General features: G+C 46.6%; 2 protein-coding genes across 7 annotated transcripts in view; one reads left to right on the top strand and one right to left on the bottom strand.

Annotated features, from left to right (window-relative positions):
• The window catches only part of LOC135215444 (uncharacterized), an 89,544-nt gene extending 69,766 nt beyond the window's left edge, over positions 1–19,778 (bottom strand). Inside the window, exon 1 of one of the 5 annotated variants that reach the window (XM_064250113.1) lies at positions 19,657–19,778. The gene's annotated coding sequence lies outside the window, so the exon portion shown is untranslated. Of the gene's footprint in view, positions 1–19,381 lie in introns of all 5 variants that reach the window. The other 4 variants (XM_064250109.1, XM_064250111.1, XM_064250110.1 and 1 more) reach the window with 4 other exon arrangements.
• A 906-nt stretch (positions 19,779–20,684) lies between these two features.
• The window catches only part of LOC135215446 (dynein regulatory complex subunit 7-like), a 45,649-nt gene continuing 44,270 nt past the window's right edge, over positions 20,685–22,063 (top strand). The window contains exons 1-2 of one of the 2 annotated variants that reach the window (XM_064250119.1): positions 20,685–21,071; positions 21,488–21,613. In XM_064250119.1, coding sequence (XP_064106189.1) covers positions 20,922–21,071; positions 21,488–21,613 — 276 coding nt within the window. In that variant the 5' untranslated portion in view covers positions 20,685–20,921. The remainder of the gene's footprint in view (positions 21,072–21,487; positions 21,614–22,063) is intronic. The other variant, XM_064250118.1, reaches the window with a different exon arrangement.

Here is a 22,063-nt window from a genome sequence, read left to right on the forward strand (position 1 = left end):
GACAAATTGTCATTTGTTCCGATACGTAATACAAACCCTCGGTCCTTTAAACAATAGGGAGACTCACTTCTTGGTGGGAGGAATCTGAGTCTTTTGATGAACAGACTGGTGTTCGTCCATCCCTGGAATGCCTCCCTGGTCGTAAGAGCGAGGGAGGGATCCAAGCCTCTGTCCGATTGATCGGGGTGTGCACCGCAGGATCAATGGTCAGACCTCTGGGCCGAGTACTAAGAGAGAGGCAAGCGTATCTCTTTGTACTAACATTGTAAGAACTTTTCCTTTACATGAGCAAATGTAAAGTAATGGGTTTGTCTCATGTAGGCATCCACTTTCTCCCCCTTGTTGGAGAAAGTGGTGGATATACACTCCTATCTCTACTTAAAGAGATAGGATGGAGCTCTGTTGAATAGCTTACCTGCATCTGACTCCCTTCCAGCGAGGTAACGACCGTATCCCTCTGCCCACAGGTAGAGGTAGAGAAAGATGGTGAAGAGAAGCCAGTCACTCTCTCATTCGCACATTCATTCTCCCAGTCATACCAGGAATCGATGCTGTTCTGCCTGCTCGGATGCTGGGTAAGCTTACACAACGTGTTGAGCACACCACAGGTCCCAAGGAAAAAGTATCCAAGGACTTGTGGGCAATATCCGAAGGTAGAAGGACGTGAAGGTAGTCTGGTTGGCCCAGACACCTGCCTTCAGGACCTGCGCCACGGAGAAGTTCTTACGGAACGCTAAGGAGGGTCCGATACCTCTGACTTCGTGGGCTCTCGGTCGGAGCGTACGGATGTCGTCGCTACCATCAGCCTCGTACGCTCTCCTGATCACCTCACGCAGCCAGAAGCAAAGCGTGTTCTTGGAAACTTCTTTCTTGGTAACCCCAGTGCTAACGAAGAGGCGTCGACACTCAGGCCTGAGATGTCGAGTTCTCTTCAGATAGCGCCGTAGCGCCCTCACAGGACAAAGCAGCATCTCATCCGCATCGTTGTCGGTGAAGTCCAGAAGGGAGGGGATCGTGAAAGACTCGAACCTGTCGTCAGGGATCGACGGATTCTGAGTCTTAGCTACGAAGTTCGGGACGAAATCGAGCGTCACAGATCCCCAGCCTCTGGTATGTTTAACATCATAAGAAAGGCCATGTAGTTCCCCTACTCTCTTCGCCGATGCCAGGGCCGCAAGAAGAGGGTCTTGAGGGTCAGATCCCTGTCTGACGACTCTCGGAGTGGCTCGAAGGGTCTTCGAGTCAAAACTCCTAAGTACGAGAGTCATCCACGCAGGGGGCCATGAGTTCCCTGGGTGGGCAAGACCTTTCGAAGCTCCTCATTAGCAAGGAGATCTCGAACGAATTCGAGATGTCCAGTCCCCTCAGTTTTTTAGGACGAGCGCCAGTGCTGCTCTATATCCTTTAAACTGTGGTACTGAGAGGAGCTTCTCTCGGCGAAGAAACACGAGGAAATCCGCTACCTGCTGAAGGAGTGGCTCTGAGAGGAGACAGACCCTGGTCTACGACACCAAAACCACAGAAGACGGCCCACTTCCCATGGTACACAGCTGCAGAGGACTGTCGGACGTGTCCAGCCATCTCTGTTGCTGCGCTACGAGAAAAGCCTCTCGTTCAGCAAGAGATGGTGGATAACAGCCAGCCGTGAAGTTGAAGGGACTGGACTGCTTGGTGGTACGTTCTACGTGTGGCTGGGCTAGAAGGTTGTGCCAAGTGGGTAGCTCTCTCGGTGCGTCCGCAAGAAGAGCCAGCAGGTCCGGATACCAAACGGCCTGAGGCCGTTTGGGAGCCACCAGGATCATTCTGAGATTGGGAGTGACCAGTGCTCGACTGATCACTTTCCGAATCAGACAGAAGGGAGGAAAGGCGTAAGCGAAGAGGTTGTCCCAGGGGTGTTGGAGAGCGTCCTCTGCAGCTGCCCATGGGTCCGGCACAGCTGAAAAGAAAACCTGAAGTTTTCTGTTGTGCCGGGTGGCGAACAGGTCTACGACCGGTCGCCCCCACAGGTTGAAGAGCCTTCCTTTCCGCTACGTCTTGGTGTAGAGACCATTCGGTCCCTATCACCTGATCCCGACGGCTGAGCTTGTCTGCTACTACATTCCTCTTGCCTGGAATGTAGCGTGCTGACAGCTCTATCGAGTGAGCCGTGGCCCACTCGTGCACCTGCACCGTCAACTGATGGAGCGGAAGAGACACTAGCCCCCCCTGCTTGTTTGACATATGCCACTACGTGGTGGTTGTCGCGACATCAACACCACTGAGTGTCCACACCAAGCGTCCTGAAAACTCTTGGAGAGCGTTGAACGCCGCCTTGAGTTCCAGGACATTGATGTGAAGGTGCTTTTCGTGATGGTCCCACACACCTGCAGTCAGCAACTCTCCAGGTGTGCGCCCCATCCCTCGGTCGATGCGTCTGAGAACAGAAGCATCTCCGGGGGGGAGTGCGTATGGGCACTCCTCTTAAGAGGTTCTTGTCGTCGAGCCACCAGGCTAGGTCCTTGCCTCACCTTGTCCGTGATAGCCACGGAAAGTAAGGAGGATCCTTGGCCTGAGACCAACTCTCCCTTAGTCTCCACTGGAGAGACCGCAGGTGAAGACGCCCGTGAGGGACTAACTTCTCGAGTGACGACAGATGGCCGATCACGACTTGCCATTGCTGTGCTGCCTGTTCCTGCCGAGACAGGAACGGCCGGCTGCCTCCCTGAATTTGCTGATACGCAAGTCTGCGGGAAAGACCTGCCCTGCTACCGTGTCTATCAGCATACCCAGGTACTTCATCTTCTGCTTGGGTTCGAGATCGGACTTCTCGTAGTTTATCACGATCCCCAGATCGCGACAAAACTTGAGGAGTCGATCTCTGTCCTGTAGCAACTGCGAGCGGGAGCTCGCCAGGACTAGCCAATCGTCGAGATACCTCAGAAGACGTATCCCGTGCGAATGGGCCCAAGCCGACACCAGAGTGAACACTCGCTGTGAACATGTGGGGCGGTTGACAGACCGAAACAAAGTGCCCTGAATTGTACACCGTCCCGTCGAAGATGAAGCGGAGGTACTTTCTGGAGGACTGATGGATGGGTATTTGAAAATACGCGTCCTTCAAGTCCACTGAAAGCATGAAATCGTTCCCCCTGATCGAGTCGAGCACCGATCGTGCCGACTCCATCGTGAACCGCGTCGTGCGAACGAAGCGGTTCAGGGGAGAGAGGTCTATCACCGGACGCCAGCCCCCCCGATTGCCTTCTCCACTAGGAAGAGGCGGCTGTAAAAGCCCGGTTGACTGGTCCTCCACGATTTCTACAGCTCGTTTCGCCAGCATGGTCTTGATCTCCTGTCGAAGAGCGTTGTCCTTTGCTGATCCCCGGACATAGGTTCTGTAGGTGGACCGGATGGAGATGAGGGGGGCCGAGACTCGAAGGGTAGTAGATATCCCTCCCGAAGGACGTCTACTATCCAGTTCTCGGCGCCGTAGCGCTGCCAAGTCGCCCAATGGCTCGCTAGGCACCCCCCCACTTCCGGCAGCAGGTGAGGGGGAACGCCGTCCCTAGCGTTTCCCACCTCGTTTCGACTTCTTTCCAGCACCTCGGGGAAAGGAGGGCTGGAGGAGGGCTGGTTGCGGCCTCCTCTAGCAGAAGTTGAAACTACAGGAGTCTTCACACAGGGTTTGGACGGTGCAACCGTCTTCGCCGCCGTGGAAGCGCTAGCCAAGCTCTTTGGTTTGGCCGCAGTCGCTCGAGATTGCCCAGTAACCTTCGAGACTGCCTGGTGAACTAAGCGGTCACTCTCGTCAGTGCGCCGCCTTTCCACCGCAGCGTCCACCATCTCTCCAGGGAAGAGAGACTGGGGAACTCCTAAGAGGTCCATTTCGAAGCCTCCGAGTGCCGCCTCACGCCCGGCCCCCTTGGTCACTCGGGTAAGGACTGTGCGTCCCTACGTCGAAGAACCAAGTTGGCCCACAGGTTAGCAGTCTGATGGGCGAGGTAAGAGATTGCTCTTCCTCCAGACTGGCACAGTCTCCTAAAAGAAAGCGTCGTCTTCGAGAGCAGAGCTCCCAGAGCGGCCGCTACTTTGGATATTGTGAGGGACCACAAATCCAACCAGGAAACTGCCTGGAATGCTGCCATAGCGGTAGATTCCAGGGCAAGTGCCTCCTGCTGCGAGAACCATAGGTTCTCCGACAGGAGCTGCTGCAGGGACACCACCTGGAGTCAGCCTCGCTAACTCCGGGTTAACCTGTTTCGGCAGTATCGGGTCTTCCGAAGGCACGTAGAATCGCCTCTGCCGCTGTAGAGAGGAGGAAGCAGCTTAGAAGACCGTCCGGACTTTAGCGAGTCCTCCCGTCCTGAGACGAGATTCTCCACCTGATCCAGGACCGAGTCTGCAAGCTCAGATCGCGGTAACCCCCACCATCATTTTTGTGCTTTCCCTCTTGGGACCCCAAAATGATTCGAGCCGGGACGCGCTGGCTCTGCCGGTGGTAGCGGCGATCCTTCCGCAAGGTCATCTTATGCAGACGCATCAGCTTAATGACCTCCGCAAAGTTCCTCTGTATCTCGGGAGTTACAGCGTCTTGTGGAGTAGGACCGTCCAGTCCCTACAGCAAGAGCATATCCCGCGATACTCCTCCTTCAAAGGAAGGAAGGAACAGCGACAGACCCCTGACGGTCGCCTCCAACTACTTGCGCGTACGTTTCTGGTCGGTCCTAAAACCGTGCCTGAGCCGTACGGGCGTCATAGCTGGGTCACGAGCGGCGCACCTCTCGTGATCGCTCCTCGGTACCTCGCTCCTCCCGGTATAGCCCGAGGAGGTTGAAGGTACGGGAGAGGCAGACCTGACGCTCCCCCCTCGCTCGCTGGCAGGACCAGCGTGCGTGGAGGGCTGCTGCTGATCGTCAACCCGCGGTGACGGTCGAGCAGCAGGCCTAGCCTTGACCGCTCGCCTGGGGCGATTGGCTCGGCTGAGAACGTCGAGACCGATCTCTAGCGTCAGGCGAGCTCCGCGTGGTCACCGTCTCCGCCCGGTCCCATCGGAGGGAGCGCGGACGGGTGACCTGCTAGGCTCTCTGTTGCATCGAGACCGGCCAGCGTCCTCTCGGCGCGTCGAGCCGCTGGTACCAGCCGTGGCTGGTACCGGCGGCCGCGGGGACTCCTTCCTCGCCTCAACCCGTGGCCGGTCAGCGACCGTCACGTCAGCCCGAGCAGCCAGTTGATCGCTGCGAGAGCGTCCACTGGCCTGGCGAGAGTCGTGTGCACGACTCTCGCCAGTCTTCTGCTCCGCGCCGCTGTCTTGACGGCGAGCGAGCTCGGGCGTCAAAACTTTGGCTGGACGGTCTTCTTTGGAAGAGCGTCCACTCGGTGCTTCTCGCGAACGAGAAGCGGCCGAGACGGAACCTGGTTTTAGCGGCAGAACCGCTAACACCAGGTGAGGACGCACCAGCCGAGGCTGGTGCACCTCTGGTCCCCGTCGACTTCTTCTTTGCAGAAGAAGTGACGGGCCCCGTTCCCGAAGGAACAGGAGGACCAGCAGAAGAGCTCCCCAGCTCGCCTGTGCGAGCCGGGCCCTTAGAAGATCCCGAAGGAGTCTTCTTAGGGGGGGAGGAGGCAACCTTCTTCTTCTTCGGTTTCGGTCGTTTTTAGCCTTAGAAGTCGAAGGGGAAGGAGAGGCAGCAAGACGACGAAGAAGCCGACGAAGACGACGACGACACCTTCCTTCTCTTCCTCTTATTCTTCGCCAGGCTCCGCAGGACAGACGTCAGGTCTTCCATCCAGGAGGGAGCCGGGGCAGTTGCCGAAGCAACAGGGCCCGACTGCACCTGTCCGGAAAGACCTGAGACTGTGACAGCACCACCAACAGCAGGAACAACAGGAACAGGTCCAGGAACAGCAGGAACGGCAGGAACATCTGAAAGTGAATGAGCAGCAGGCACCTGATCTGAAAAGGAATGAGCGGCTGGGACAGCAACAGGTACGGCAGGCACGGCAGGTACCACAGGAGAGCCAGGCGTCCTGTCGGCAGCTACCGTCATCCTCGGCACTGGCGGCAGGTCCAGGGGGGTACTCTTTGGGCAGCGGAAGTCCGGGGTCGGCAATATAAAGAACCCAGGTGGTGGTGGCACCGTCCTCTTTGGCATCGGCAGAAAAAATTGGTTTTCTGGATTGCAGCCGTGGTGTCAGCCGACATTACATTGTGGTTGTTGTAGTGGTCACCGCACCATGAGTGACCACTGCCGACCCCGCCAACCGCTGAATCAAACCCCTGTATGCTCGGCACTCCCTGCAGTCCCAGCGACTCCCACACCTGTCCCAAGTCGTCCTTCGCTGATGGCACACCTGCGGAAGCAACAGTCGGGTTAGTTAGAGGGGCTTCCTCACGCCTGGGGGAAGAAGAACCCCCCCCAGAGCGGACGGAAGACCCCGAGTACAACTGGACGTCCGGGTAGCGGGCGCCCTCCTCCACACTCGACGGATCGAGAGAGGAGAAGGACTCCGCTACCCCCCCCGCAGGGGAAGGCGCGAAACGTGGGGGCTGGCCGGGGGGCAGGAAAGAAGACGAAGTGTCCGTTACCAAAGGAGTCACCGGACTTTCCGATGACTTCTTGGGCGGCCTAAGTCTCTTCCTGCCCTCGTACAGCACCCACTGCGCCTCGGACCAATGCATACACGTTACACAGGGCTCGTTGCGGGAGCACTCTCGCCCCCGACAACGAGTACAAACCTCGTGAGGATCTACATCGACAAACGATCTAAATCCCCCACATCTACGCCCCTCCAGCCCGGGACACACTCTACGGGCGACTGGGGGGCGTGGTGAAATCTCCATTTCTTCTTCACTCATCATAATGATTAACAAAAGAAATGCAAAAGTACTTACAATCACTCTGATTTATACAGAAAGAGAGGGCAAATACTCAAACTCAAAGCAAACGACAAAGCGGGCAGAGCGATGACGAGCACGTCCTTCCCACACACGGCCGAAAGCAAAAGTGATTTGTTTACCTCCCAGTCGCGCGGCGCGCGACGATCGGACAAGCAGTTAACTACCGTTCTCCCCTTGTTCGAAGCTTACGACCGTTCCAGCTGCCGCTAGCTACTTCCTATTGTTAAAGGACCGAGGGTTTGTATTACGTATCGGAACAAATACCCCTTCGGCGTTTAAGGGTTAAGAGAGTTGGTTCTGGCTTTGAAGAAAAGTATTGGACCCGTAGAATCATCATAAATTTCTTCATCTTTTATTTCTCTTTTCCACATTTTATATATATTCACAGTCACTTTATTTTCCAAATCTTCTTTCCACCTCTCTGTCCCATATTCTGGCTTTGTCCTTTATTTCTGTACTGGACATTCCTTCCAATTTTCTTAAATTTATTCTAACTTCATGCATGTACTTTTCCATTATTTTCCACCATTTTCTTTCCTTTTCTTGCATATCTGTAATTATTTTCTTCAGTATCTCTTTCCGTCCATTTAAAGTATTATTTACATAGCTTATCTTCCTACTCATAATTGTACTTTTCATGGAAGATGCTCCTATCTCCCCCCTTAATGTGGCTACTACTGTACTTCTACATGCTCCTAATGTTTTCCTATATACCCCATTCTCTATTCTTTGTAATTTTTCTATTTCTGTGTCTGTTAGATTAACCACATTGGTTCCATATAAGACTGATGGTAGAGCTATATTTTTCCAGAATGTTTCACTTGTTAGAATTTTGTTGCAGCTTTTTTTCTATCACGGAATAGGTTGGGTTGGCTAACTTCTGTGCTTTATTCAATATTTCCTTTTTCTGTAGCTTAAACAGATTTCTAGAATCATTTATCTTTATTCCTAAATATGCTATGTTCTCCCTCACTTTTATATTCTCTATCTCTTCTGGTTTATCCTTCATATTGAAAATAATGATGCTGCTTTTCTCTTTATTTATTTCTAGCCCACATTTATTTCCTATATCTATTAAAATCTTTATATTTATTCTTGCATCTTCTATATTACTTGCTAAAACTAACCCATCGTCAGCGAAGAAAAGTGTCCCTACCTTTACTAGTTCATTTTTAAATCCTGTCCCTTCCTCCTCCATTCTTAATTATTAAATATGTCATCAGTTTGAAAAGTGAAGTAGAACCTGTGCAACCTTGCCTAATCCCACTAGTAATTCCCATTTCCTGTTCAACTTCCTCCCCTAGGTCTATTATTGTGCTATCCACTTCATATATATTTACTACTGCCTCTATGATTTTTGGATGTATTTTTAACTGTTTCATGACTTCAATCATAACTTCTCGTTTTACTGAGTCAAATGCTTTACTGTAATCGATAGCTATTACTATTAATGGTTTTCTATTCCTGTAGCTCTCTTCTACACAATATTGTAGTGTAAGGATATTATCTTCTATCCTACTCCCTCCTGTGAATCCTGCTATGCATTCGTGATCTTGTTCATTCAGTCTGAGGTGTGCTTCAATTTCGTCTTTTATCAGCATCATGAATACTTTGTATGATATATTTAATAAAGCTATAGGCCTTAAATCCTTAGCCCTTGGTTTCTTTTTCTTTTCTATCATTTTCGTTCTTGATTTCTTCCAAGATTCAGGCTTTTCTTTGATTTCTAGCTCTTTGTTGTAACATCTAACTAATACATCTATACAGGTTTTGCTCTTCATTAATGCTTTGTAAAGCTCTGGTTCGATTCCATCTGGGCCTGCAGCTTTTTTAGCTTTGAGCTTACTTAGACAAGCTATGACTTTTTCCTTGGTTATCAGAGGTTCCTGCATTGGGATTATCTTCCTTTTGCATTCCATCAATAGGTCCATGTGTTCTCTTAGTACTTAGGGAATCTACAGTCTCCAATTCTTATATCATCTTCTGCCAATTCATTTTCATATTCCATACTTTTCTCTTCGTTCCAGATTTCCTTTATTTTATTTTCGTTTTTGCTGTAAATGGTTCTCCAATAATTCACTAATTCATCCTTTGTTTCAGCCTCATTTAGCTTGCTTCCCTGTTCATTTTATAAGTGTATAGTTTCCTTTTTTTGCTCTTTGCTTATTTCTTAACTTACCAATATTTTCCCAGAGCTCTTTGATTTTGTTTTTTCTTATTTCTTCTGTTATTTTCTGTTCATAAATTGTTATCTCTTCTCTTATTAATAGCTGCACTTCTCTTTTCTTTTGCATATATTTCTTCTCTAGACTTTCCTTTACGACATTATCTCTCTCATTCCTTTTCTTCCTATTCAGCTCCTTCCTTTCCTTGATACCTTTTCTTATTTCTTCACTGAACCAGGGTTACTCTTCTACTAGCATGTTTCTCCTATATGTTCTCACTAGCTTGTCTTCTGCTACTTCTTTTATTGATGAATCCATTTCTGTGATTCTGTCAATGTCTTTATCTATTAGGATCTCTTCTAGTTTTTTAATAAAGTCATTTAGGTTGTCTTCATCTGTTTTGAAGTATTTTACTTCCTCCCATTTACCCTTGTTGAGATTCTTGTTCTGTTCTTTGAATGTTAAGTTAATGGTAAGGAGGTTATGGTCTGAGATATCAAATTCATTTTTGTCTCCATCAATTACCATCTCCTCAAAATTTTTATATAACTTCTCATAGACTAAAGCAAAATCTATTACACTTTTCATCTGCATTCTCTCCCATGTGTATACTCCAATGCATCTGTCTTCTGCATTAAGTAGTATTAGCCTATGCTCATTCATCCATTCTAATATTATTTCCCGGTTTCTGTCTGTATTCTGGTGGCCTAAGAAACCTATATGGCCATTAAAATCTCCTAAAATTAATAATGATTCTTGGTCGTTTATGTTTTTAATAATGTTTTCGCATTCTAATTTTATTGCTTTATCTCTATTTTTACCCTCCTCTGTATTCCCTACTAATAAGTATAACAACAAAATATGAATAGTATTATTGTATATTTTGCATTTAGCATACAATAAGTCTTTGCTAATGGTCTCCACCTTGTTTAACTCTGTGTTATCACTGTTTCTATACAGCATCATGAACCCTCCTCCTTTTTTGTCTTTCATCTCCCTCATATTTTCTATCTTATTTATACCTTTACTTAGTGCTAACTTGTCTAGTTTCTGATGAGCTTCAGTTAAACAAAATATCTTATCATTGTCTATAACACTTTCTATTTCTGCTAACTTTTGTCTTGTTAAACATTGTATATTTATCATATATATTTTAAACTGTATTTCAACTTTTTTTATTTTGGCTCCTTGGTTAATGTATTATTTTCATCTCCGTTTATTACATTTCTCCTATTGCCCCCTCCAGACTCTGAAAAATGATATTGTTATGTTACAATAAAGTTTCATACATACTTACCTGGCAGATATATACATAGGGACGACGGAGTCTTAGCTATGTATATATCTGACAGGTAAGTTGATTGTATGAAATTTTCATTTCTGGGCTCAGCTCGTGTCGCTGCGCGAAATATCCTTTAATCTATTATTTCTAGGGTAAATGTACTAACACATACCAGAGAATAAATAAATAAAGAAAAAGGTCAGTACAACTGACTCGCTCACCCTCCAAGAGGGTGTCGGTATGAACACTATGGCGAGTGAGACCACTACCACGAGCCGAATACCAATAGAAATCTCCCACTACAAAATCCCCACAAGAGGAGAGCCGACCCACAGAGTGGGCAGCAACTACTACTACTCCATCCCATGCTGCCGACCGCTGTGCCTCTGGTGGCCATCCTTTTCAGTTAGCGCACACGGTATACACGTGCCCTTTTTTGCTCTGTTTTTTTTTGTGCCCTTTTCTTGGATTTATTTATCATGGAGCGTGCAGCCATCGCAGCAGCTAAGTTAAGTACTCAGTATTTATTGCTAATTGGTTTTTTCCGGCCCTGAGCCCGTATTTGCCGTTTTTTAGGTATAAATACGAACTCTAGGTCGGAAGCATGGCAGCATTGTTCTGCCTCGTGGCGGGTTCGTTCTTGGTCTCCCATACCCAGAACATTCCCTTACTTTAATACGCTCTATTTTAATCATCCGTTTTGTTTTAGGGTACAGTCTACACGGTTTTTTGTCATGCATGCATGCCTTTTACCTTATGTAGGCTCCTTCTATCCAGACCCTAGCCACGGCTCTTTGTATCGGCCCCGGCTAGCTTTGAGTGGTAGACTTTCCTTCGGGTTAGTCGTACACTCCTGGATTTTTTCTCCTACTATTTTGTTTTCTTCCTTTCATGTTTTATTCTTTTTATATTATATTGTATTTTAAGGTTAGTGTAGGCGTCTGGCTTCATTTAGTCTAGGTTAGGGCCCATAGGACCCATATGCTACCGCTCCTCAGTTCGGTTGCTTCCCGATAGCATCTCTCTGTTCAGCCGGTGGTGTTTTCTAGGCCTTATTGTCTCATTGTTTTGTAGTTACCGCCCCGTGGTCACTACGTGATCACGGAGCAGCCAGACGCCTGTCCAGTCTTCTTCCCCCCTCCCGCTCTTCCATAGAGTCGGGGGGTGGGTTGGTCTACCCATGCTCGCTCCGCTACCCGAGCCTGCCTCCCTCTCCCCCAGGCGGAGGGAGTAGAGGGACGGACAGACCCAGACTGGACTCGACCTCTCCAGCTTCTCGGTCCGGCCGGATGGTAAGGTGGGGGGACGGGCCTTTCCCCCCTCCGCGCTACTCCGTCGCTCCGTTGCTAGCCCGAGTCTGTTTGTCCTCTCGCCCTTTCCCACCTTACTGGGGCTCCTTTGCCACCGGAGCCCCAGCATCCAGCGGTAAGGTGCTAGTCCACCCAACAGGGTGGACCGGGATATACAGTTGGTCTCTACTAACCACTCCGGCTCGCTGAGTCACGACACTCCGCCACGCACTGGACTTAGTCCGGTACGTTCGTATTTTATAGGTTTAAGTTCTGTTATGTTAAACTAGTAAGTTTAGCTTAAGCTACCTTAAACCATTCCCCCCTCCCTCACCTGTCTCACCGGATCTCTCCGGGGTTATAGCCTATTCAGGCGGTAAGGGAGGGGTTATGCCCAAATTTTTTTCCGAGCTCCGGCATGCAACGGAGTTCTTCTATCCTTTAGCCTGTAAGTGATAACCTTTAAGATACTCATGTGTCCTTTTCACTTACAGACCACCAACTGTGAGCATCCGGGATGCGCCGCCACACTTCAAGACCCATGTGGACACGAAGTTTGCCGGTCCCATGCTCCATGCGCGACTCCGCACGGGGACATCCAGGTCTGGTATCACGAGACGTGCACCATTTGTTATGATCTGGTGAGCCAGCTTTTAGACGGGGTAAGTATTCCAACTCCGTTAGCCAGTCCCCATTTTGTTATAATTCTTAAGTTTTCTAAAATTCAATTTTCCAAACTTAAGATAAAAATTCATGGGGTTTTGCAGCCCTATAAATTTTAAGTTAAGCTTTTAATTTTGTTTTAGTTTTAAGTTTAATCTTAAAATCTAATCAATACCCTCTCTTTCAGGCTCCGGCTGTGAAGGATACCGCACTGGCAACCCTGCGGGCCTGGGTCTGGCGGTTTTGGGAAGAACGCCGCCAAGGGTATGCCCTACATTCTTGAAAGAAGTGGCGGTACTGATCTTCCCCGGAGGAAAGTCAACAGGCTACGTCGACCCAGCAGAGGCTGCCCCGACTATCGCTTTCATCCAGCAACAGCTGGCTGCCTCGTTAACAGATCAAGGCCAGGATATCTCCTCGGAAGTCGCAACATTGGACATTAATATTGAACCTATGGTAGGTGTAGACGACCTGTTGGTCGAGGTAGGTACGTTGGACGCCCAAGGGATACCCTTGGGTGCCACTGGATCTTCTACCCCTGCAACCTCTCCATCCTTCCAAGGCTTTACAGGTGCTGAATTATATACTTCTCCTGACGCTTCCGTTAGACCCAAGGTCAAAGGTCAAGCTGTTAAAACCTTGACCAAGACGTCGTCGTCGTCTAAAAAGACGGCGTCGGCGTCATCCTCTTCTCGTAAGTCTCCGGCTAGAAATCCCGGAGCAGAGAGGTCTAAAGCTTCTGGGTCCGGCTCTAAATCCTCTAAGAGTAGATCCTCCAGGGAGAGATCACACACTCCAGCGGAGTCGACAGTTCCACTGCCCTTGGTTCCGGTTCAGAGCCACCCTTCCCCACCTCCGCAGCAGCTCCGGCTTTGGATTCCAACGCTGGTCTGTTGCAACAAGTGGCGATCTGGTTGGTTCTCTGAAATCCAGTATGGAACAAATGATCTCCCGGTTGTCTGATAGGATCAACTCTCAGGACAACATTATAGCCGGACTGAGCCAAGCTCCACTAGCTTCTTCCCCAACTTTCAGCACAGGGGGAGGCCAATTACCCCCGTATGACTCTCTACCTCCGTTCTCAATGAACAATCCTTGGAGAGTAGCATCATACGCCCCCTTCCAAGACGGGCTTATCTCTATCCCGGAATGTGGAACTCGGAGGATTGAAGACTTCGAGTTCTACCCGGAAGACCTTCAGCCTCCCTTCATCGGCTATGCCAGGCTCACCGCCTCGGCTATGACTCGGGACGATAAGGTACCGAAAGAGACAGTCCTCTATTCACGAGACCAGGCTCAGAGAGAATGGCTCAGGTGTCTAGAGGACATGGATTGTTCCAATACAAAGATTCAATCGTTTAAGAGTCCGTTTACGATCTTTACAATGGAAGAGAGTACCCCGCTCCCTTTCTTGACAAAGATCGCTACAACCACCATTCCAGCAGCCCAGAAGGGGGATTCGATGCCTCAGCTGAAGGAGCGGGGGACCCTACGTCTCCTTTACTCCCCTCAGCCGGTGAGTTGTGGGAAGATTTGCCCAACACCTTTTCAGCGGGCAAACTCAAACCAGACTGTGCTATGGAGCAGTTTGGTGAGAAGCTACCTAGGCTTCCGGATAGCCTTATTCAGGCGGAATTCGATTCCAAATCGCGGTTAGCCAGGTCTATTAATACCATGGCCATGACCGAGGTGGCTACCATTTCCTATGGTTCGGAGCCACTCTTTAAGCTTCTCACCAAGTCTCTGACTCAAACGGTACAGTCTGATATGTTTGAGTTCGCCACGGCTAGGACGAATTGTAGGAAACATGTCCTACAAGAAGCAACAATTCGGCATGAGCCGAATAAGTTGCTCACATCGAGCATCTGGGGAGCAGACCTCTTCCCAGAGGCGATGGTGAAGGAGGTCCAGGCAGAGGCTACGAGATTTAAACCAAAGCCTTTAAAGATCGTTGGGGTCTACGGCCAAGAGACGCCAAGATCAAGTGATCAAGGGTAAGGCTCAAAGGAAACCCAGACGTTTCCAGCCCTACCAGAAGAAGCAGCCACGCTTTACACAGCAGGTTCCAGCTGTTCCGTTGGTGCAAGCAGCTCAACCTTCTACCTCCAAGGCTCAGTCGCAGCCAATCTATGTTATTTCCTCCCCCCCCAGCCTCAACCCTCCACCTCTTACGCCCTCTCTCCAGCCTACAATCAAGTCTTCGAGGGTCAGGCTTCCCAGAAGTATGACCGCTCGGGTAAGGGGGGCAGAGGTAAACGATCCTTTCGTGGGAGAGGATCGGGAGGGCCCTTCAATAGAGGGAAGCATTTCAGGGGGGAGGCCGAGGAGGCTATCAAAGCCAGTGAGGATGTTCAGGTAGGAGGGAGGCTGTTTCACTTCCGCCACCGGTGGAACTTCAGCAAGTGGGCGCAGAGCATTGTGTCAAAAGGTCTGGGTTGGAGCTGGATAGCGGACCCGCCCCCATCCAGACCTTTCCGCCAACTTCCATCCAAAGAATTGACGGAGTATGCGGAGGACCTCCTTCAGAAAGGAGCTATAGCGAGAGTCAACAGGTTAAAATTTCAAGGACGCTTATTCAGCGTGCCAAAGAAAGGCTCACCAAAAAGAAGGGTAATCTTAGACTTGTCCCGCTTAAACTTAGCCATTCGCCTGCGACAAGTTCAAGATGCTCACGATCTCGCAGGTACGGACCTTACTTCCCCGTGGGGTCCGTCACCACCTCTATCGATCTTACAGACGCTTACTATCATATCCCTATTGCAAGACCCTTCCGTCCGTATCTGGGCTTCAAATAGGAGACCAGACATTCTCCTTCAAGGTAGTTCCTTTCGGGCTCAACGTAGCACCCAGGGTGTTCACGAAGTTGGCGGAAGTAGTAGTTCAACAACTAAGATCGCAAGGGGTTATGGTAGTAGCGTATCTCGACGATTGGTTGATCTGGGCTCCAACAGTCGAGGAATGCCACGTAGCAACACTGAAAGTGATTCAGTTCCTGGAATATCTAGGCTTCAAGATAAACAGGACCAAGTCAGACTCACTCCAGAGTCAAACTTTCAGTGGCTGGGCATCCAATGGAATCTATCCTCCCATACTCTGTCGATTCCATCAGCCAAGAGGAAGGAAATAGCGAAGTCAGTAAAGCAATTTCTGAGTCACAAACTTGCGTCAAGAAGAACTCAGGAAAGGATCCTGGGTTCACTCCAGTTTGCATCAGTGACAAACATCTTGATGAAAGCCAAACTGAAAGACCTAACCAGAATCTGGCGCTCACGAGCAAATGTCAGGTCCAGGGACAAGTTATCCTCAGTCCCTCAGATTCTACGGAATCGACTTCGACCGTGGGCGAAAGTCAAGAACTTACGATATCAGTGCCCCTTCAGTTTCCTCCTCCGGGGGATTACATCCACACGGACGCTTCATAAGCGGTTGGGGAGGATATTCCCAGTTCAAGAAAGTTCAGGGAACTTGGTCACCTCAGTTCCGTCAGTTCCATATAAACGTACTGGAAGCAATGGCAGTGTTCTTGACTCTAAAAAGGTTACGTCCGCCAAAGTACTCATAAAGCTAGTCTTGGACAGCGCAGTGGTAGTACATTGTATAAACAGGGGAGGCTCCAAATCACGTCATCTAAATCATGTCATGGTAGCCATCTTCTCCCTGGCGGACAAGTTCAGTTGGCACCTCTCCTCCACCCATATAGCTGGAGTGAGAAACGTCATAGCAGATGCTCTATCCCGATCAGTACCTCTAGAGTCGGAATGGTCACTGGACAACAGTTCGTTCCAATGGATTCTTCAGAGAGTTCCAGGCCTACAAGTGGATCTCTTCGCATCCCAAGCGAACCACAAACTCCCATGTTATGTGGCCCCCAACCTGGACCCTCTGGCCTATGCCACGGACGCCCTGGCCCTAGACTGGAACAACTGGGAGAAGATTTATGTCTTTCCTCCAGTGAATCTTCTCATGAAGGTACTGAACAAACTCAGGACATTCAAGGGTCAAGTGGCTCTAGTAGCCCCAGACTGGCCGAAGAGCAATTGGTACCCTCTAATTCTGGAACTGGGGCTTCGCCCTCTTCGGATTCCCAGTCCCAGGCTCTCCCAGTCAGTACAAACGAAGACTGTGTTCGCTTCCTCAGGGATTCTAAAAACCCCTAAACTTTATGGATTTCATGAAGTTTGCAGCGAAAAGAGATGCGAATATTGACCCTCAAAACATTCTCTTCTTGGAATCCGATAAAAGAGATTCAACTTTGAGACAGTATGATGCTGCTGTCAAAAAGTTAGCAACCTTCCTGAGAGAACCAGATATTAGAATCATGACAATCAATTCAGCTATATCCTTTTTCAGATCTTTATTTGAAAAAGGCTTAGCAGCTAGCACCATTACGACAAACAAATCAGCCTTGAAAAAGATTTTCCAATTTGGTTTCAACATAGACTTGACAGACTCCTACTTCACGTCTATTCCCAAGGCTTGTGCTAGACTTCGACCTTCTGTAAGGCCAACGTCAGTATCATGGTTCTTAAATGATGTTCTAAAGCTGGCTTCAGAAACTGATAATGACACATGCTCATTTATAATGCTCTTAAGAAAAACTCTATTTTTATTAAGCTTGGCCTCAGGAGCTAGAATTTCAGAACTGTCGGCTTTATCCAGAGACCCGGATCATATTCAATTTCTTCCCACAGGGGAAGTGCTACTTTCTCCGGAACGTAGTTTTATAGCAAAGAATGAAGATCCTTTGATGAGGTGGGAACCATGGAAGGTAGTACCCCTTCCACAAGATATATCTCTTTGCCCAGTATCGACCTTACGAGCCTTTCTGTCTAGGACCTCCTCATCCTCATCGGGTCCTCTCTTTAAAAGAGAAAAAGGTGGTACTTTATCTATTAAAGGCATCAGGCAGCAGATCCTGTACTTTATTAAACAAGCCAATCCTGACTCTTTTCCAAAAGCACATGATGTCAGGGCAGTAGCCACCTCAATTAACTATTTCCAACATATGAACTTCGATGAGTTGAAAAAATATACTGGATGGAAATCGCCGACAGTATTTAAACGTCATTACTTAAAGTCCTTGGAAGCTCTGAAATTTTCAGCAGTGGCGGCGGGTAACATAGTTTCCCCCGACTCGGCCTAATCTTTAGTAGAAGATCCAGTCCTCCTTTCTACCTGTCTCACCCTGCCTTGTTCATCTACGGCTACCTTGTGTCTTAGCTGCTTTTATGATGATATGGTGGTGTCCCTTATTTTTTTTTGCTAGGGACACTCACAATCGATTGTATATTTTGATCTCTTAGATGTGATCCCCTTATTTTTATGCTAGGGGATACATCTTAATTGTAATGGTTACGGGTTTTGTATATTAAGTTATATACATTCCTTTATATATTATTGTTATTGAAGTTTGTTCTGCTCAACTTATTGTCTTAATTGCTCTAGAGTTATTGATACATGTCAATACACAGATACTATTTCGGAACATATATGCCATGTAAGCCCTGTATATATGTAAATTGCCTTAAGTTAAGAAATATTATTAGCATTAAGTTTAATTTAAGCAATATTTCTATTTTTGTATCATTGTGTATATGTATCTTTATTAACAATTATATTCTTTTATTTTATTTTATCTTTTATTTGAGACCTCTTTTTTGTTTTGTTAAATGTTTATTTACAATCTTGTGCTATTTCTCTGGTACGATTTCGCGCAGCGACACGAGCTGAGCCCAGAAAAGGGATTTTGACGTAAGGAAAAATCTATTTCTGGGCGATTGGCTCGTGTCGCCAGCGAAATCCCACCCTACCCATCCCATCGCTCAAGATTGTCTGCTAACTTCAGGATGGCCACCAGAGGCGCAGCGGTCGGCAGCATGGGATGGAGTAGTAGTAGTTGCTGCCCACTCTGTGGGTCGGCTCTCCTCTTGTGGGGATTTTGTAGTGGGAGATTTCTATTGGTATTCGGCTCGTGGTAGTGGTCTCACTCGCCATAGTGTTCATACCGACACCCTCTTGGAGGGTGAGCGAGTCAGTTGTACTGACCTTTTTCTTTATTTATTTATTCTCTGGTATGTGTTAGTACATTTACCCTAGAAATAATAGATTAAAGGATATTTCGCTGGCGACACGAGCCAATCGCCCAGAAATAGATTTTTCCTTACGTCAAAATCCCTTTTCTGATCAGTTTACCCTTTCTAATGTACCATCCCTGTTCCCCCCTTTCTTTCTTGTCTTTGAGTTCCTGTCTCAATATCTTATCCTGTTCTCTTTCTCTGTAGGTTAGGTCTGGTGCTATGAATATTCTTTTGTATCCTACCTCTTGCTTCCCCTTAAGAATCTTGGCTTTTCCTATTATAGGTACTGCCCATTTTTCCCTTCACTTTTCATCTTGACTAAAATAGGTCTTGGCCCAGTTCCTCGTTGAACAGCTTGCTACAGGTTTCTGTCATTTCTAAGCCTATACTCTGTTTTTTCCCATCTGTCCATCCATCTGTGGTGTTTTCGCATGGTAAAACTGCGTCCCGGGCTTTAAATAGTTATGCTATGTGTAAGTTTTAGGTAAATACAAGAATATCTGGTGTACATTTGCAACTGAAAAGTGTTTTAATAATTTACAGCATGCGAATTACACCGTTAATATTCAAAATAAGGTTATTATTGTTGAATGTGGGTCGATTACAGTTTAGTTGCCCGGGACGCAGTGTTACCATACGCAAACACTACACGCTGGTGGATAGATAGAAAAAAACAAAGTAGCCTATATCTAGTTTCATTATTTCCTTCTTAGCATTCCTTAATGTTGCAAATAAGATTACCTATTTTTGCTTTTTTCTTTCTCCCATAATTCCTTCACCTCCTCTCTAATCACTGGGTTAAAATCCTCACTTCTTACTCTCTGTTCAGTATTTAAGCATCTTTTCACTTCCTTACAGTTTCATTATTGCCTAACCTCTTCTAGGGCACTCATCCTGAGCACGAAAGTATCACTCAATGTCTTCATCTTCCTGTACTCAGATTTCATATTCTTAGGAGCTCCATTGCATCTTCCACAAAACCAGTTGAGGCTTTTATTTTTCTGTACTAATTTATATTCTTCCTTACTTACTTTTACGCAGCCGTTGTGAAACCAGCTGTCGCAATAATCACAAGCGATACCATACTGATTCTTTGTTACCTGCTTCTCACAGATGGCACAATCGTCCGGCTAAGTTTCTTCTTCCGAACTAAAAGTAATGTCTTCCTTGGGATTCTCATCCTTATATCTATTACTGATCCTTTATTTAACCATTTTTATTGGAATTTACCTACGACCGTATAACCACGAAGACACGAGTTGGTGCAGATCTAGTACTAACCCTAAGCCTAAAAGTTAATACGTACATGCGCCAGGCAGATACTAGCAGTAGCAGAGTACTAAGTAGTATGTATTTCCCTATGTAACAGCTCCTCACTTTTTTCTCTCCTGATTGTATTTATTCATATCTATTTTTCCTATGGTCCCATGTGATTTTTGATAAACTCTTTCCAATTCTCAATTTCTTCCCTATACAGATATCTGAAAATAAACATATTAGCCACTGATTCGACTTTAACTTCTTCGAAATCGTGTGACTACAAACGAGACAAGATGGCCGATTCTGAGCAATAAAGCAAAATAAAATCTTCCAGATTTTTTATTCATTTCTGAACATTGTTTCTTGTTACTTTCCTCGTCGTTCTCTATTTTCAGGTAATTTAGCTCTTACTGTGTTCAGTCTAGACTCTAAATCGTTAACACTATTGTCTTTACTGTTACCTCGTAAGTTTATTTGTTACAAAATTTTCTCCCCCTCTTCATTTACTCATGACATATCACTCTTCTCTACAGTGCTCTATTTCCAGAGTTTCCATGCAAAGTTTTCAAAATGCTAAATAATAAGATATCTATATAAATTACATTATCAGTTGTCCTAATATCTTAAAACTTATCAAGTGTCGTTCTTTCTGTATTGCTTTGTAAAAAGCCCTATGAGTAGTCACCAGACTAATCAAACAGGGCTCCAAAGAGGCAACTTATACGAAATTTGATAAATTAATAAACACGAATGAGCATTAAAGAAAGCCGAACCAAATCTGCCGTTGTTCGTAAGTTCAAGTGAATCTTGCAGTTTGGCATTAACAGGATGCAAAATTAACACATTGTTAATGATGTCGTTGAAGTTACAACACAACAAAAGTTTCTTCTTACACTGTAACCCTCTTTTTAAATTGTTATCCTAAAACCTTATATAGTTCACATTAATTTTTAATGCAGTAATTGTCATTACTTATAACCAAATTTAAACCTATTTTAAGATTACCTATAGCATTCGTATTATTTAGATACAACCCCCGTACTTATAACTAATTATCAAAGGTGAATACTTTTTTCAGTTCGTCAATTACAATTTGAACATTAATTTTGAGGTAATTTAATAAATAAATCTGCATTAAATGAGACGAAGCAAATGCCCGTCTTGTAAAACTTGCAATTCAATACAAGCGATGAATGGCGTCCCAGTTTCCATGGCAACGCTGGACTATGAGGCTGGAAACCTATGCCGCAAACGATGCTGGGAACACTCGTCTGAATTTTCACAGCCAAATATTCTCCATAAGAAAGGAAAATGTCAGATAAAATGTCAAGGGTCCCAGAACATAATAAAGCGGAACAAGTTATATTGAATCACATTGCTAGTTTTAGACGACGATACAATTCCTTATATCCAAGAGGACCGTTGTTACTTCTGACACCCGGAAATGAGAATCACTGTAAGGTAAGTCGGTTCTCGTGGTTGCTACGACCTCGAAACAGAGTTTTTACGATGAAAATCATAACGTAAATTCGCCTGTTGTTGGATCTGAAAACGTCACAGTCACTTGATATTCTAAGAAGGTGGTCTATTGTTTCATTTTTTAATTTCTTAAGTTTTGCCATTAGGTAATGCTGGCTGGACTTTCTTTTTAACATGGTTCCTGCCTCATAATATACTTTAGACATTCTTGATGTCAGGTGTATTAAAATCCCTGCATAGAATTCTAATGTGGAAGTCATTTTTCAAGATGACCACTGTGTCTATTAACCTCAACATTTAATTGTTTACAGTTTGAAACACTGAATGTCTAGTAGCCTAACTAATCGTTTTATAGGCCATTGTTTCAAAATATTTGTTTTTCTACTTTATTCAAACAGAAGAGCATCATCAGTTTTGTTGTCCCTTCTTTGTTACCATATGCACAGCTGCTCAACGTCACCAGCGCAGCAGAAGTCCTGGCTGATCTTATCACATACTCGCCTCCTTCAAAAAGTTCTCCCATGGTAGGTGCAGACTTTCAATTCTCGTTAACATATACCAAACCAATGAACAATACATATTTTTTCCTGAACGATAATCGCATGTATGGCGCTTGGCTAAAAATCAGAAAAGGGCTCACCCAATAGTTTAGGACAGTCAAAGGCCCTACTCCACCCCCTATGGACTCTCTCTGCGGGGCTTCCCAGGGGAACATTCGGACCTTGGCTGATTCGGACCATGTATACTGGCTCATTCGGACCTTTATCCAGGCTTATTCGGACCTTCATATGATTGGCCGATTTTTCTATTCCATTTTACTTCCTGAACAAGAATTTTAAGTAATATTTATTCGGACGACTGTAATTAACCCCCAGGGGCTCGTACTAAACACGGCGAAATACATTTGACGCCCCAATTCCTGGTGGCTTTCGTACTCGCGGGGACGAACGATGCGGAATGCTTATTTAGAATTA

This window comes from Macrobrachium nipponense, chromosome 5 (assembly GCF_015104395.2).
Source record: "Macrobrachium nipponense isolate FS-2020 chromosome 5, ASM1510439v2, whole genome shotgun sequence".
NCBI classification, from domain to species: Eukaryota; Metazoa; Arthropoda; class Malacostraca; order Decapoda; family Palaemonidae; genus Macrobrachium; species Macrobrachium nipponense.